General features: G+C 42.9%; 1 protein-coding gene across 1 annotated transcript in view; it reads left to right on the top strand.

Annotated features, from left to right (window-relative positions):
• TNFRSF21 (TNF receptor superfamily member 21) overlaps positions 1 to 18,394 on the top strand; it is a 70,896-nt gene that overhangs the window by 41,123 nt on the left and 11,379 nt on the right. Inside the window, exon 4 of the mRNA XM_040473712.1 lies at positions 5,876 to 6,141. Coding sequence (XP_040329646.1) covers positions 5,876 to 6,141 — 266 coding nt within the window. The remainder of the gene's footprint in view (positions 1 to 5,875; positions 6,142 to 18,394) is intronic.

Genomic DNA, 18,394 nt, shown 5'->3' with positions numbered 1-18,394 from the left:
TGGCACTCATTTCAGATATTTAAAAGTAAACGGAATTAATATTAATTCTTTTTATAATTGTAATTTTATTTTTTTTTTTAAATAAATGGGTGTATTTTTTTTTTTTTTTTTTTTTTTTTTTGCATATTGGAGCTGACATTGGGCTTAACAAAATGAGCCTCAAATTAATGTTGTCACCCAGATGATATCTAATTCAGGATTTTAGGATGCACTAGAAAAATGCCATTGCTTCCACAATAGCTCAGTCAATGACCTCCTTCATGCCTCTGTTCTTGAGTTCCCTGGTGGCCAATCTGGGCAAGGTCAGCAGTGAGTACTGATAGGATGGCCTGCATGTTGCAGGGGCAGAAACATTTTTCTTTCACATCTGCCTTTCTGTGGATGGTGCCCTTCTGTGTGGCGGTGCCCCTTCTGGTATGTGCCAGTGAGGTTCCAAAAAGCACAGGAAGCCAGGATGCTGGTGCTCGCCTTCATTGTCAAGTAGCTGCAATCCCTAGGTCTCTGCAAAACCCCTGCCATCTTTCAGGTCCTTTGTCCCGACGACCTGTCTGTGCAGAGGTGGAGGGGACAGAGGAAGCGAAACCGATGTGCACTCAGGCTCTCGGCTTGACGGTTTTAATACCCGATCCCATAAATCTCCTTACCTACCCTATGAGATCAGAGGTGGCATTGTCATTTTACTGATGTGGACCCTGAAATCTTAGGGGTGGTCATTTGCCCAAGGTCACACAACTAACAAGTCATGGCATTTGAAACTGTACCTTGCGATGACTAAGTTCATGATCTTTCCGCTACCTGCTCCTCAAAATTCAAAAGCCGTGTCCTGGGGCCAGGGCCACCTTCTCACACACAGCCCCTAGCAACTATCTGGCAGATAAGGGCTTGTTTGACTCCTATGCTGATTTCTTTAGAAGCTTCATTCTCAGAGCTCCGGGACCTGACATCACAGGAAGAGCAAAGTTAAGCTTCACACCCTTGTCAGCACTTCCGTGGGTGGAGGGATGTGTTATTTTTCAACCTAAGGAATGAGATGTGGCGTCCCTTTCAGCTAAATGAGTCCCATCTATTCAGCTCCTCTGTCTCCGGGATAGATAAAAACTTGGGACTTGGATAGGACAGGTGACCAGGACCAGGGTTGGTCTCTCTTTCAGTTACCCCCATTTCACATTAATGATTGGGGCGAGAACTCTCATTGTCTTGTGTGTGTGTCGGCAGGGTGTTTCTTTTAACAAGATGTTTTTCTAAACTTTTATGCCATTTGATAATCTAGCTATGTTCCCTTTATTTTTTTTTTTTAATGTTTGTTTATTTTTGAGAAAGAGAGGGAGAGAGAGAGAGAAAGTCGGGGAGGGGCGGGGGTTTACAGAGGATCCGAAGCAGGCTCAATCATGACAGCAGAGAACCCGATGCGGGGCTCAAACTCATGAACTGTGAGATCATGACTGGAGCTGAAGTCGGACACTTAACCGATTGGGCCACCCAGGTGCCCCCAAGCTATGGTCCCTTTTAAGTGCATCTGCTTCAGGGGGTGGCAAAGTAGTGTGTGGGCCATACATAGGCCACCCCCAGTTTTTGTAAATAAAGGTTCTTATAGGCACACTCATGTGTATCATCTATGGCTGTTTTCTCGTTACAACAGAGTCGCGGAAGAGACCTCGGCCAGAGATCATGGTGGTACTCAAAACCTAATGTATTTACTGTTGCCCTTTACGGAGAACCTGTGCTGACCTCCCTTTACTTCCCCCCTAAGGACACCATAATTTTTTTTGTACAATTTTTTTTTTTAACATTTATTTATTTTTGAGACAGAGAGAGACAGAGCATGAATGGGGGAGGAGCAGAGAGAGGGAGACACAGAATCGGAAGCAGGCTCCAGGCTCCGAGCTGTCAGCCCAGAGCCTGATGCGGGGCTCGAACTCACGGACCGCGAGATCGTGACCTGAGCTGAAGTCAGACGCTCAACCGACTGAGCCACCCAGGCGCCCCAAGGGCACCATAATTTTTAAAGAAAAGAAATAAATTTACTAGCCCCACAGAAAACTTTCCCAGCATCTGCTTGGTCAGTAATAACAGGCCAGGAAGAAGCATACACACTGTATCCGACCCCAAGTGCATTCATAATTTCAGCATATAATAAGGCTCCTGTCCTACACCACGTTCTCTATTAACTGCAGTAGAGGTACTACTAACTGGCTAGCTGATCTCGAACCAATAATAAAGTAACAAGATAAAAAGAGGACCCATTTCCCCGGCATCCAGTTTGACAAAGAGAACCTTGTGACTACCTCTCAAGTCCCTTCTGTTTCGTTACCCGGTAACCTCCGCCTCACTCCCCCAGCCCCCACGTAACTATCTCAATGTGGTTTTGTTATCCTACTGCTTTTCTCTATAGTTGTATGGCTCAGTTTTGCCTAAAACTTCTTTCTAAGTAAAGAGCACTCCCAGAGCCCATCACACTTTCCATTTCATTGGCATTACTTCACTTTCTTGGCGATATCATTCTTTCTGCATTAAAATTCTGTAGGGGTCATCAGTCCAGCAAACACAGTAAGCCGCAGTGGCCGCTCAGAAATATTCTTGAAATACTCCACAGGTCTTTCTTTCCCCTTTGTGGGGATGGGGACCAGGGGCCGTAGGCTCTTGGGCCAGTTCAGACTGGCCCGTCTCCTGCTGTGTTGTGATCCCCTGTGGTGTGGAAAGGCTGCTCTCTCCAGTAGCTCTCTCTGCCATTAAAAAAAAAAAAAATGAGGGGCGCCTGCGTGGCTCAGTCCGCTAGGCGTCCGACTTGGCTCAGGTCATGATCTCACCGCTTGTGAGTTTGAGCCCTGTGTTGGGCTCTGTGCTGACATCTTGGAGCCTGGAGCCTGCTTCGGATTCTGTGTCTCCCTCTCTCTCTCCCCTTATTCACGCTCTGTCTCTCTCTCTCTTTCAAAAATAAATAAACATTAAAAAAAAATAATAAAGAAAGAAATAAAATGAGACCTGATCTGTGGGCCTTAAATTTAGCTTCCAGTCAGTTAGTTGAAGGAAAGTTTCAGTGTATCCATTCTTTGTGTTTTTCTTTTTTTCCTCCTTTTTATTTTGTGACTGAAACAAAGTATAAATACTGGGTTTGGGGAGAGGGAACTGTTGTTAGGTTTGAGCCTTTTAGACTCTGTAATTACTCTATAAAGTCTGTGTATTTGCATCAGAAATGCATTTAGTCTTAAGTTTTAGTGTTTAGTATATGGAGCATTTATAATGACGGGGTGCTTCCAAAAATAAATCAACTCTATAGAAAATGTTAATCAGCCCATCCCCAGGGACTCTAGCGAGTATCTCCATTGTACAAATGAGGAAATGGACATGACAGTTCGTGGTTTGCCCAAAGCCACACTGTCACGGGCATTATGAAGATTTAGGCAAAAGTCCCATGTACAAGAAAATGCAGTCATGTTTTCGTGTAAGACACTGTGGGCCTTAGTCAAATTAACCTAAATTAAGATTCAGGGATGAACAAGCCTCTTGGTATTTGGAAGAACCTACCGCATCAATCACAAAGAGCTGGCTGTCTCCCTAAAGTTACCTGCAGGGTTTTAAATAGGACATAGACTTTTTTTTTTTTTTTTTTTTTTTAGGTGTCTGTTGCTTGAAATCAAAAGCTCTGTATCTGGCTAAACATTGCCAAGAAAATTGAAAAGCAACTAGTTCAAGTGTATTTCACACTGCCCAGGGAAAATCATGTGGAAAGTACAGTAATGCCTCGATTTGTGGCATTCTACTCTTAGAGTTGACAAGAAAGCAGCCTTCTACCAGGAACTTATTTTTAAAAGCCAGTTGCGGGTGGTTGGTTCAGGATATGTATGCAATCTTGCAGATAAATCTGCCTCTATAGGTTTGCATGGCAGAGTAAGGATTGACATCGAGGAAACACAAAGCGCTCCATTTTCAAAGAAACTTCTGGAATTAGTGTTGCTCTTTTCTTAGGCAAACATTGAGAGCTAGTTTTATAATTATTTTCCCCAAGAACTGACTGAAGCAAAAAAAAAAAAAAAGTTTCCCCTTGGTTAAACTCTAGTTAATTAAAAAATTCAGTTCTCGGGGCGCCTGGGTGGCACAGTCGGTTAAGCGTCCGACTTCAGCCAGGTCACGATCTCGCGGTCCGTGAGTTCGAGCCCCGCGTTGGGCTCTGGGCTGATGGCTCAGAGCCTGGAGCCTGTTTCCGATTCTGTGTCTCCCTCTCTCTCTGCCCCTCCCCTGTTCATGCTCTGTCTCTCTCTGTCCCAAAAATAAATAAACGTTGAAAAAAAAAATTAAAAAAAAAATTCAGTTCTCGATCCCAGGAATCTTCCCTCTCTTCTCTTCTTTTCTTCTTTTCTTTTTTTTCTCCTAAACTTCACGTGGGAGCTTGACTCTTTTTTTTTTTTTTTGAGTAGTTAGTGTTTTAAAGACATAACAGTTGACTATAATACCTCCGGTATCTGGGCATGGGAGCACGGCCTCATTCAAAGACATGGTACTGGCTGAGAGGGCTCACCCCCTCTTGTGGTAAACTGCCTGCCAGGTCCCCAACTGTGAGGTTCTCTGTAATGCCGTGTATCAATTTGGGCAAAGCCAACGTGTAAATGCCGAGAGAAGGTGCTGTGTACAGGAAGACACCAAAGCGTGTTGCTAAGGGAGAGCCACGCCTCACAGAGGGTCAATGTTGGGCACTCACCTCGAGCTTGCAGCTGCCGGGATTTGACTCAGCATGTCACCCCGCGTTCATCAGATCTGGGTCCCGTAGACCCACACTGACGGAGTTTACAAGTGACCGATCCTCCAGAGTGACCGTATAACACGTGATCCAGTGAGTCAGGTTCAGTTCCGACCCAGCTGCCTTTGTGCTGTTGGGCAGATTGTCTAACTTTTCTAGGTGCTGTGGTCTTATCCGTGTGGTTGGAATGTTAACGCTTTATAAAGATGTTCCAAGAGCTAGTGCCTGAGACATAAAACCGGGGAGATAATAGCTATTGTTATTATAGTCTCACTTTGGTTGTTGTCTCCCTTTTAACTGTGCAAGTCAGCTTCGGAGACTGAATAATAGATGAGAAAATTGCTTGCTGAGCATAGGATTAGAGCACAAGGAGCCAGAGGTTCTTAAGAAGTGCCTCCATTGGGCTGGAATGGCTGGGCATACCGTCAGTTGACATAAAGGACATTATTTCCAGAATCTGAACACTGTACCCAGATGGTGCTGGATAAAGTCCACTGCCCTTTTAATCCATGGCTTACTTTTTTCTTAATCTCATGAATTTCTTGATTTCTTAATTTCACCACTTTTTTAGTCCGGGGACCTCTGGTTACACTTTTTTTTTTTTTTAAGTTTTATTTATTTATTTTGAGAGAGAGAGAAAGGGTGTGCGGTGGAGGGGGAGAGAGAGAATCTCAGGCAGGCTTGGCACTCTCAATACGGAGCCTGATGTGGGGCTCAAACCCGTAAACCCATGCAAGATGGTGATGACCTGAGCCGAAATCAAGAGTCAGACGCGTAAGCAGCTGAGCCACTCAGGAGCCGTGGATGCACTTGTTTTTAGCAGTAACAAAGGAGTCCCTGGTTCTTTTGTTTGGATTTGGCTTTCAAAACATCGTTTTGGGGGCTATTTATTGTACTTCCAGGATTGTGCCTTCTTCTGGTTCCATATTCAGGAAGTGAAATTTATAGGAGGGTACCTGACTAGTCCCTAGGAGGGGTTGTGTATGTTAAGTGCTTATAGAAGGCAGTCCACTCCCTTGGATGTTATTACAAGGGGAGAGCATGCTTCTTTTAGGTCATTAAATCAGTCGCCATATATAAAGAAGGACCTTTCCTCGTGTGCCTGTGTCTGTTTTTCATTTTATTTTCTCTCTGGTTTAGGGATTGACATCCTGAAGCTCGTAGCAGCCCAAGTGGGAAGCCAGTGGAAGGATATCTATCAGTTTCTGTGCAATGCCAGTGAGCGGGAGGTGGCCGCTTTCTCGAACGGGTACACGGCCGACCACGAGCGGGCCTACGCAGCTCTGCAGCACTGGACCATCCGGGGGCCTGAGGCCAGCCTCGCCCAGCTCATCAGTGCCCTGCGCCAGCACCGGCGCAACGATGTCGTGGAGAAGATTCGGGGACTGATGGAAGATACGGCCCAGGTAATGTCCCTGGGTTGTTGGTCTTTCCAACTAACCTTTGGGTCCCTGTGTTCAGATTTTACCAGGTGTATATAATAAGGAAAAACACAGATATTGGGTGTTTGGATCATACACACTCCCCTTCTGGGACAGTGTGGTTCTCGGTGGTTGTCCGTTATGATCATCTAGAGAACTTTAAAAAATTTCTGGTACTTGCATTCCACTGTAGACCGGTCGGATCAGAATCTGTAGGTGGAGCACCACAGATCAGTACTTAAAAAAAATTTTTTTTTTAATTTTTTTTTTTTTTTTTTTTTTTTTGAGAGAGAGAGAGAGAGAGAGAGTGCGTGAGCGGCGGAGGGGCAGAGAGAGAGGGAGACAGAATCCGAAGCAGGCTCCGGGCTCTGAGCCATCAGCACAGAGCTGATGCAGGGCTTAAACTCACAAGCCATGAGATCATGACCTGAGCTGAAGTTGGATGCTTAACCGACTGAGCTACCCAGGTGTCCCAGAAATCAGTATTTTAAAAAGCTCTCAAAATGGTGTTAATTTGGAGGCGCAGAGGTGAGAATCATCGTGTTTGGGGTATGTTCTGTCTTCAGACTATGCAGCCAGATCTCGTTATCCCAGGTACGGTCTCATTTTGCATAACACACCTGAACAAATCCAAGAAGGAGGACTTCTTTTTTTTCTCCCCCTATTCTCCCCTTTCCCAACCCTCCCCCAGGATATTTTTTGTGATGTAGTTTAGGAGGACTCAATCTTACCTTCTGAGGTTGCACGTGCTGCTGACAGCAGTAGGTAACAGGATTGATCAATCCTTCTTCTTGCGTGCGTTCAATCTGTACATCAGACGGGAACAGAGGGGACCCAGGAGTGTGACTTATTTATAGTCACTGGTCACTGAGTTCTGGCTTTGGAGCCAGGCAGCGCTGGATTTGAATCCTGGCTGTGACACTTATTATCTGGGTGACCAAGGGCAAGTTACTTCCCCTTTCTCTACTTCTATTTTCTCATTTGTAAGCCAGCCTTATAGGGCTAATTGAGATTAGCAATAAAGTATATGGAAGTCCTGATATGTTGAAGATGTTCTACAAATGGTAGTTATGATCATAGCCTACCTGATTTTACTCAGCCTTTCCTTTAATCATAATATGCTTCCCCAAAAGGCCGTGAATTAAGTACAAACTTGAGTATTGATTTCTGTTTCTCACAAACTTCGATTAAAGTTTCTGAATGTATTCCCAAAGTAAAGAAAATGTTGCCACCGAGACCCGATAAAACCCACTTAAAATTTAAAAGGCCATTCTGTCGATGTTATTTTCCAGTGCTCCAAACTCATTACCCAAAGAGCTGGAGAGAGTTTTTTCCCCCCCATCAACTCTAACTCACTACTGTTCTGTACCAAATTTTGTGTATCAAGGGACTCAGTTTTATATATCCAAGAGGTCCAAGTGCTTTTATTTTTTTTGTACTAACAGTGTAGTCTTTCTTCACTATTGAAGTAAACAGTCAAGAGGTGGCTCTTTTATCTAAGCGAGTGGATAAAATTTATGGGTGCTAATTGGTACTGAAGGTGGTCTTTAAATTCCTGGTATATTTTTGGCTTCTTTGAAATGTGGAATTTCAGGAAAAGTATATATTTATTTATTGTTATTTATTTGTTTATTTTGAGAGAGAGAGAGTGCGAGTGAGCAGAGCCGAAGCAGGCTGTGCTGTCACACAGAGGCAGTACGGGACTCGAAGCCATGAACCAACCATGAGATCATGACCTGAGCTGAAATCAAGTCAGATGCTTAACTGACTGAGCCAGCCAGGTGCCCCCAGAAAAAAATATTATGAACAGATGCAGTGGTAAACATTCAAAGGCACGCAGTAGTGTCTTGTGACTTCCTGAGAATGATACCAAAAGTACGGCTCACAACTAAAGCTGGCTTCGAGTTAGCTGGATCTGGGGGAAAGGAAAGGAAGATGTTTAATCTCTAGTTGGATGAAATAACTGCCGTTCGAGTAAGGGAGTTGAGAGGCAAACATGAATGGGCTTCCTTGGAATATTGACTCAGGGAAAGAGCTGGCAGGGCAAGCAGGCGACTTGAGGATTTACATGTTGGAGAATAAGCCGCTAGGTCTTTTCGATGATCCCTACAAGAAACGTAAATTGTGATCGATGCAATGTTAGCATTTGGTGGAGTGGAATCTTTGGTAAAGTAGAAAGATGATCATGATGAATTTTTAAGGGAAAAGAAGGTGTCTTATTAGAAAAAAAATGCAAGCGTAGGAAAATATAAACATAGGGAAATGAGAAAGCATTAATGTTATGTCATTAAATCCAGGTGGTACAGTGAGAAGTGAATTTTCTTGTTTATTTTTTTCTGTAATGAAAACACATTACTTTCGTGATTTAAAGTTTATTTATTTAAATGGCAAATAGGATGTGACTTACTTAAGTTTTTAAAATTATATTTACTTATTTTGAGAGAGAGAGAGAGAGAGAGAGAGAGAGAGAGACAGTGCAAGTGGGGGAGAGGCAGAGAGAGAGGGAGACACAGAGTCTGAAGCAGGCTCCAGGCTCCGAGCTGTCAGTACAGAACCTGACGCGGGGCTTGAACTCACGAGTGTGAGATCATGACCTGAGCCGAAGTTGAACGCTCAACCTACTGAGCCACCCAGGCACCCCAAATGTGACTTATTTATATTCAAGTTACCCTCACATACTGATTTCATAAATCAAGTGATACCCACTCTTCACACCCAATCATACAATTGAAAGATGTGTCGTGGGTATAGATTTGAAGAAAGTATGTTCTGGAATCAGTCTGTGTAGAGTCCAAATTCTGGATCCTCAATTTACCCACTGTGTGATCTGGGACAAATTACTAAACCTCTCTGGTCTCAGGTTCCCCATTAAAATATTTTTTAAATGACTGAGCTGAGAGGGCACAAGCAAAAGGGTAGGTAGGGCTTTGTTTGACTGCTGAATTGAGAGAGGGAGGCCCATCCTGTTTCAGTTTAGGGAGAGTAGACAGTGTGACCATATCTGTGTGACAGTCTTCCTTGTAAATGTTTACAAGGACTGACTTGAGGTTTGTGATGTTGGGTCAGATTTGCCAAAAAAATCGCCGAGACTTCTTTCGCTTTTTGATTTCTGCAAGTCTGTCTCATTTCTCTGTGCATACTCAGCAATCACTTAGAAAACTCAGTCCTAATCTTCAGGGTAATTCTCTTTTGGGGGGGTGCTGGTGATGGTGGTAGGGTGTTGACTGTAAAAAATGACCTTTGGATGTTTCTCTGATGATTCCGTTGAGGTCCATAAATGTTTCTTGAGCACCTACTTTATTCCAGGCACTGTCACAGGTGTTGGGAGAGGTAGGCCCCAAAGTTTCTGTGGAGGCGACTGTGTTTGTGTACCAAGGAGAGTGATTCGTAACAAAAATCACCGAGTCAGTGAATCTGAAAACAAAACAAAATACTGAGTCCCAAAGTGCCAGACTCTTGTACCCTTGAGCGCTTTTCTTCTGTCTCCTCTATATCCAACAAGATTCTAATATCTATTTTGTTATTTATTTTTTAAGGAACAGTGGCATCACGCATCCTCGCTCTCTCTGTAGTTCTGGGGTAGCCTATGTGTGATGATGGAGCCTGAGAAGCCAATATGAAGCTTCTTGTTCCGTGTTTTCATAATGGCCATCATTGTCTAGCAACCCTGTGGACCCAGCTCTGACTCTCATTTTAAGAGCCAATGAGCATGGATTTCTGGCTGCCAGCTTTTATTAATCACACAGTATGTAATTGTCTGCAGCTTATCTCTGAGATTAGTTGAGTCAAACAAGACACAGAGTGCAGGGGGCATAATTGAGACTTATTCTTCCCACTTTATGATGGATTTGTATTCTTGCTGTATTGTGGTAACTGCTGGGGACTTGAGACTTTGCCCTAGGAGTTAATGGAAGCTTAATGTGTAAAAATGACTATGCGTGCGTATGTTGAAAAATGGTTAATAGTTTTTCCTATTCATGAACCCGAGAGCACCCACATTAGCTTCCACTCAAAGGATTAGCCTGGTGTACCTTTTAGTTACCTCTGGCAAGGACAGCTGGGCCATTATTAACCATGGTGGCCTATTAGCCATGTTTTAGTTAAACACATCCAGAGTCTGACCTAAAAAAAATTTTTTTTATGTACTAAAAATATTACATAATAAAATTCACTTTTTGGTGTGTTCTTTTTTTTTTTTTTTAAGACTTAAGTGTTTAAGAGCAGTTGTAGGTTTAAAAGAAAATCAAGAGGGAGGTACAGAGATTTCTCATATACCTTCTCCTCCGACATATACATAGCCTCTCCCATTGTCAATATCACTCACCAGAATGGCACATTTTTTACCAAGGAGGAACCTACATTGACATACAATAATCAGCCAAAGTCCATAGTTTACCTTAGGGTTCACTAAGTGTCTATTCTACAGGTTTGGACAAGTGTATAATGATACAATACCATCATGTGGAGTATTTAGACTGCCCCTAAAATCCTCTATGCTGTGCCCGTTTATCTCTCTCTCCTACCCCACCCATCCTGGCAACCACTATTTTTTTTTTTTTTATACTGTCTCCATGGTTTTTCCTTTTCTAGAATGTTATATAGTTGGAATCATGCAGTATGTAACCTTCTCAGATTGGCTTCTTTGACTTAGTAATATACAGTTAAGATTCCATCGTGTCTTTCCATGACTCGATAGCTCATTTGTTTTTAGCCCGGAATAATACTCCAGTGTTTAGTTGTACCAGTTTATTAATCCATTCAGCTACCTGACTCTTTCTTTATCTAAGGTGTGAGTTGTTTTTCAGTACTCTCTTCTTGGAGTTCAACATCTAAAGCCTTCTAGAATAGGATCTATTTTTCCCTTCCAGGGCATCAGCGTTTGGTAGAAACAGCAGTGGGGCCATAGTTGGAAGTTATTGGGACTTTGCCAAAGCTATTTAAAAACTCCAATACAGCATTCCAAATTGTATGTTATCTCTTTTTTCCCAACCTTTTACTTTGATTTTTTCCCCCCATGGCATTATTTAAAGAAAGTCTTATGTAAGTAGCATATATTTAAGGTTTCAAAAAATTTAGTCCGACAGCTTTTTGTCATTTAATTAGAGAATTCTAGTGTGGTTACATTTCTAATGTAATTACTCATATATTTGGGTTTAAATCTAGCCACCTGATTATTTGTTTTGTATTTGTCTTGTCTCTTTTTCTCCCCCTCTTTCTTGCCTTCTTTGGGATTAATCAAGTATTTTTTATGATTCTACTTCTCTTCCTTTTTTAGCTTGTTAGTTACACATGTTTTACTGTACTTTTAATGGTTACCGTAGAGATCACAACTTAAATTATGAGAGATGTTTCATAAGTGCGTACTTCTTACTATTTCTAAACAGCACAACGGCCTTAGGAGACCTTAATTCTATTTATCCTTCTCTTGCATTATGTTTTTTTATTGTCTTGAATTTTAACACCACACATTTCTTAGCCCCCAAAAGGCACAATTATTACGATTTTTCACGTCAGGATTCCCATGGATAACACCTGCATCTTGGTCTTTTCTGTTGTTCCTTGTTCCTTTCTGCAGCTTCTGCTGCTACCTGAGATCATTTTTCTTTGGCCCCAAGAATACTTGGGGTAGGTTTCCGGCAATAAATTCTGTTTTTCTGTGTCTGGAAAATGCCAACTCAATAAATAAATTGCATTAGTTGCCCTTTGGTTTTGAAGGATAGCTGGAAAAGAGAATTTAGTGGGACCGTTGTTTCTTTCCAGTGCTCTCTTGTCTGTATGTAAGTTTCCTCTGCTAAAGAGCAAAGGAGATGATGTGATTTTATGTTCAAATCTCTATTACCTAACAGACTAGATGTGCAGTATTATACCGGACATTTGGGGCAAATGCAAAGACCAGTCTAAGACAGAGTCAGTGCGGTCAAGGAAGCTTACGGTTGAATGGGAGAAACTTCTATATACTTAGGGAGTGTGAGGGAATAAATCCACAAGGGTGGGAGGAGGGGTTGCTGGATATACAGCTAATCAGCCGGTAAGGCTCCAGATAGGAGCCTCAGTGTGGAGATGTGTGCCAGGTGAAGTTCCTGCCCTGGCAGCACGTCGCGGGGAACCCTGGCCTCTCTGCCTCAGTTTGTTCCTGAGGAAATGGGAGCGCCATTAGTGCCTGTCCTATGAGGTGTTGTGGGAGCTAGGTGAGTGTGTCCCCACAGTAAGCACTTGGTGAATGTTTACTGTGCATGGCTGCCATTATTCCCCGGGCTCTAGAGGCAAGAGAGGTGGAAAAAGTGTTCCTAAGTAGCTCCAACTCATACACATAATGGATCCTTTAAATCCATCCACTTAGTGTCGGGTGGGGAGGTACTTCCCATTCCAACACTGGTTAAAGTGGGCGGTTGAGCATCAGGTTGCCATCTGGGTTCAGTGCCCAAGAACTGGAAATTCCACTAATGGTAAATATTTATTCCTTGCTGCCTGAGCGAATGTTCCTAGGCTGGGGATGTTTTCTCTAGCGAAGAAACAAAGGTGATGGTATGTGTGAAGATAACGGTCTGCTTTCTCAGTGGCTGTCAAAAAAAGGGAAACAAAATTGAGCAACTGAATCTCTAGATTTACTCTCACCCCTCCTCACCCCTCCTCTCCCTTCAACTTCTCTCTCTGTCCTCCCCTCTCAGATTTTTCTTTTTTTTTTTTTAACTTTTACTTGCTTTTAAGAGACAGAGCATGAGTGGGGGAGGGGTGCGTGCACTTGAGCGTGCACATGTGCGCGCACACACACACACACACACACACACACACACTCAGAATCTGAAGCAGGCTCCAGGCTCTGAGCTGTCAGCACAGAGCCCGACACGGAGCTCAAACCCATGAACCATGAGGTCATGACCTGAGCCAAAGTCGGATGTTTAATAGACTGAGCCACCCAAGGCCCCAGATTTTTCTATTTAAAATGGAAGATCAAGTGGTTATCAAAATTGAATGAGGTACTGTTTATTTAAACTGCGGGATGTAAGAAAGTGACATAGTAAAACAATGCTTACTGGCTGGGTTCGACAGTAATTGTGATTGGAATTTCAGTATTCCTTTATCGTCTCAGTTTGATAAAGGATAGAAAAAGGGATTTTATGCACCTTTTACAGAATGATAATATTAAGAAGACCTGCAACAATTGAAAATAATGTAAAGTGTTACTTCAGCTGTTTGCTTTGACCAGCGATCCTCAGATATAAAGAACTGGTGCTAATCCAGCAGGGGAGTTGGGTACCTTACCCCTCCTGCCCGCCTTCCACTAGATAAGACTGATCAAAACTATGCTGTAATGTAACTAGCGGACTTGAAGCCAGTGCTGTTGTTGTGGACTGCTGGGTAAGAGAATGACTCTTTGTTAGACGTTCTCGATCCCTTCCAGAAACCATGCAGGAGACCTACATCCCAGAGGCAGAGTCCTCCCCACCACCGGCCCCCAACTATAGTCGACGCTGTTTGGACACTGGATGGCTTTGCTTTGTGTAATCAACTGGGACAGTCTCTGCATTGGGGACAGCACTGGGCATTTTGATTTTGCCACTGTTTCTGTGGCGGAGGGAACTACAGTTGCTGATTTTTTTTTTTTTTTTGTTAACCAGCTGCAGGATGCAGCTGTCCTTACCTAAGGTCTGACTGAGACCAGCTCTTTTCAGACACTTAACATAGTGAGGGCGAATCAAGGCGAATACCAGCTGTATGTTCAACTGTTGGCTTTTTGGCCATTCAGATTTGTCTTCGTCTTTAATTTACCAGTTGGTCATCTCTGAGAAGATAGGGATTATTATCCCAAGGCCCTAAGACGCTAGCTGAACTCAGCCTGTATCTCGCGCCTGCCCTCGGCCGGCCGTGTTACCACAGCATAGAGGGTCATTTGAGGTCAAGTCACTTAATTTGCAGGGTGTGACTGTGGTCTCTGGGGAACTCCCCTGTGTGGTGACAAGGGGACTTTATAAAGGGATTGTTGCCACACGATAGGCTTAGGTACATTTCGTTGTGCTTGTGTTTAGGGTGGCCATCGTGTGTAAAGAAGCAAGCTCTGTGAATAAGCTTTTAGGTTTTTAATGTCATTTCAGGCCATTCTACTTATTATCACATTCCAGGGTTTCATTCAGTTGGTCAACAACCTTTTGTGGAGCACCAGCTGTGTGTCTGGTACTCTGTAAAGAAGAAAGGTGGTCTCTAGGCCTTTCAGCAGCTCGGTCACCGAGAGGGAGACTCTTGTGCAAATAATGTGCAATTCAGTGTGATAAGCAAATGTTATAACAGAAGGGTACACAGGAAATTATAAGGTTGTAGCAGAAGGCAGGGGTACTGACCTACCCCAAAATACAGAAAACAATAGCAGACGTATATTTGTCCATTTGAAAAAGTCATTTTTAGGGGCGCCTGGGTGGCTTCGTCCGTTAAGCATCTGACTCTTGATTTTGGCTCAGGTCATGATCTCGTCGTTCGTGGGTTTGAGCCCCACGTTGGGCCCTGCGCGGACAGTGTGAAACCTGCTTGGGATTCTTTCTCTCTCTCTTTCGGCCCCTCCCCCACTCGCACTCTTTCTCTCTCAAAATAAATAAGGAAAAAAAGGTACCCTTTTTTTTTTTAAATGTTTATTTATTTTGAGAGACAGAAAGAGCAGGGGAGGGGCAGAGAGAGAGGGAGACAGAATCCCAAACAGGCTCTGCGAAGTCAGCACAGAGCTTGACATGGGGCTCGAACCCACCAACTGCAAGATCATGACCTGAGCTGAAATCAAGAGTCGGACGCTTAACTGACTGAGCCACCCAGGTGCCCCCCAAAAAAGGCACTCTTAAAAAAACAGACTGTAGTTTCTTTCAAGACTGGATTTGGGTCCTCTTCCCCGAGATTTTCTGTCTGGTTTCTGCTGAGGAAGCCCTACCTAATCACACTTAGGGCTTCTCACGCTTTTGACTCTGCAAAGAACACTTGTTTTACTGAGAACCTTGTTTTGTTTTGCTCCGTCGCAAGCTGTTCAGAAAGCTTTCACTGTCGCACAATATTAAAGGTACATAAATAAGTTTCCAATGCCCCACTTCATGGAAGTGCTGAAGTTCGAACTTTGAATCTTTAAGAACTAATAGAACTAATTGGCGGATCCAACAAATTGACTTTCAGCTTCGTGAATTCATGGCTGTCTTCTAAGGATCTGGGGAAGATTGGAACCAGGGTGTGTATACTAGAGATCAGGAGTGTAAATACCCAGTCCTGCGCTTGCCATTGAGTGGGGGCTCAATACAGTTTTGCTACTATCTTTTACGTTGAAATTGAATTCTGCCTTCTTCCGTTTTTAACTCAAGAGCAAATGATACCACTCTACTTTCAATAAATGCACATTAAGGAGAAAGGGAGCCAGCATTTGCTGAGTATCTGTTGTGTCCCAAATGCTGTGTGGGTGCTTTGCATCTGTGATTATCTAGCAAGCTTCATCGTTCTGCAGGGTATAGGTAGGTATGAGAATTAAGACATCATTTTGTATTTAGTTCAAGGCCATGTCCATTGTAAGATGCACCATTATTGTCTATACTACCAAGGTAGCAATTAAAACACTGCCAATTATAGTTGTAAGATTTATCCCTATTTGAGAGATGTTAAAATGTGAAAAAATACATATCGTAGGATTAATCCAGTATGGTAGTTGAGCTTGAGGTGTATAGTTTATAAGGAGTTTCTTGGGGATCTTGAGATTGATACATTTTCTCTCCCAACACATGTATTTGCACATGCTTTTTCTTTTCCTTCTTAAAATTGCTTTTGAGGATAGATGGGTTAACATAAACAACTTACTTAGTAAACATTAATGGAATGCCCATTATGTTTTGAGCCCTGTGTCCAACACTGGAGATACTAGATGGAAACATTTACGTATAAGACACACATAAAACACAAAACCTGGGAATCCTCCCTCAAGTTGCTGACAGTTTTACAGGAGGGGTAGGTATTTGAGCCCCACGTTAAAGGATATTCTGTAGACTTGAAGTGGGCTTTTGTTTTTTTCCTGAGACACGGTGTCTCCATGTTCAGAAAAGGCAGTCTATTAGTTGATGACATTTTCCATTGCTTAATCCACACCTTCACTGGCTTTCTCAAAGAATCCACTGAAATGAAATCAGAATCAATATAGTGAAAAGAAGCTTATTTTCTCCATCAATTACCAGTGCTGGATATTGTATTTTTTATTTATTTTTAAAGCCAAAACTCATATCTTGATAAAGCTTAGTAGCTTCCAATTTGGGCCCAGTTTCTCCATTTTATGTTTATGAGACTATCTCTTGTTCTGTTATAACAAATGTACCAATCACAGGTTCACGTGCTGGTGAGGAATTGCATCATGGCCAGCAGTAGGTTTTATTGTATACCAGTTAATTTCAGTTCAACACTTTCAATGCTTAATTCTTCATATTCTTTGGGAGAGGTAGCTTTCACTCCTGACTTTCCCATTAAAATATTTTTTTTCACAGAGAAACTTTTGATTTACCCACAGTTGGACTTTGTCAGGGGACAGTCTACAGTGAACAACCATGAACATGACTTGTCACCAAAAAAGTACTAGAAAAAAACATGGGGAAATTTTTCTCTGTTCTTATTATCCCAACAGTAGGTCAGTCTCTTTTGAGAAGGATAGAAAACACTGAAGTCACACAAGTAAGATTCAACTACTTAACAATAAATGGATAAGCCAGAAAACATCATAGGTAAATCAAAAGAATAATAGCTGGGAGAAGTTGTTTGCAACATAGGGTTAACAACCTTAAAAAAAACCAAGAGCTTTTACAAATTAATGAAGAGACCAAGGACCCAAAAGAAAATTGGGCAGTCTGTGAACAAGACAGTTCACAGAAAAGGAAATCGTGAGGGTTCCTAAAGGTGTACAGGTTTTTTAGCCTTGCTCGGAACAAGAAAAATTAAAATGGAAACCTGCACAGAGATACAATTTTAACTTCTTAGATTGGTAAGGAGGAGAAGGTGTGACGCCATTTTTTGTGTTGTGAGAGTATAGAGAAAAAGGGATACTGTCTGTTGCCGATGTGTGTGTACGTGAGCCCAACCCTTATGGAGGGCCCTCTGGTATTATCTACCAAAGTATATGGCAGTTGATGATTGACCTGGTACCTCCAGGACTATGTCCTACGAATAGTCCCACGTGCCTCTGCCATGTGTGTAGAATGTCCCAAGTAAAGTATTCCTTGTAACGTCATCTGTAATAAAGGAGTGGAGGCAGCATAAATGACCTTCAACAGAGAACTGGTTGTAGAAGTTGTGGAACGCCCGGACAGTGGAACAGCATGCATTTGTCGAAAGGAGCGAGTATTGTGTTAAAAAAAAAAAAAAAGTAAAACAAGAAAACTAGTAACAGCTAAAGAAGAGGTGGGGAAGGGTAGAGACTATATAATACCTCTTTATTGGTGTAAGTATCGACTGGGAGGAAGAACACGCGAGGAATGGGTAAGAATCACCACCCGCAGGGGAACCGACTAGATGAGAACTGTGAGTCAGAGATTAATAAGGGAGAAGTATTTTTCACAGTAGCTCCTTTTGGAATTATGTGCCAGGTATATTCCAATTCTAATGGCATGCATCCAACTAATGATTTTATTAAATAATACTAATTTAATCAAACTTAGCAAGCTCAAAACAGTTGAGTCACTGAGATGAGCTTGAGCCTTCTTAGCTCAAGATCATGAGTTTCCTGTGAAATTACTTTCTGTCTTCCACAATGCCTTAAGGCAAGCTTTGTCAGATTCATGCACCTCCTTTTCATGGTTAGAATTGGTCAAAGACTTTTTTGTGGGAAAGGCTTCCTCATGGGTTCTCAGTGAGTGAAATGTAGGGAAACCCACGTCATTCCCGGCAGCGTGACCTCCTCATGTGTCCACGGGGCCGAGCTCTTGTAAGGCTCAGCAGTATGTTTGGATGTGAGTGGGCTCCAGCTTGGAACCAAGAGAACCCACTTACTCTCTCTGTTCGTCGCTTCCTTTTTCGAGAAAGCTAGTCAGTGAGTCAGCTCAGGGCTGCAGTGTTACCGTTGATGTCAGCAGGCTGGACAGCTTGCAGACACAGCGCCAGCAGCTGGGCGGGGCTCACCCTCCCTTCCTTCTCCTTCCAGAGCCAGCTGGTTCTTCCCAGCTCTGGCAGCTTCATACAGCACTACTTGTGGCTTCCTGTGGCTTTTCCCCTCTGCATTCAGCAGAGGAACAGTTCTCTTGCT

This window comes from Herpailurus yagouaroundi, unplaced genomic scaffold, assembly GCF_014898765.1.
Source record: "Herpailurus yagouaroundi ecotype Mexico unplaced genomic scaffold, PumYag 139, whole genome shotgun sequence".
Taxonomy (NCBI): Eukaryota; Metazoa; Chordata; class Mammalia; order Carnivora; family Felidae; genus Herpailurus; species Herpailurus yagouaroundi.
Note: the sequence above shows the minus strand (reverse complement) of the source record. Positions and strands in the feature narration are given on the sequence as shown.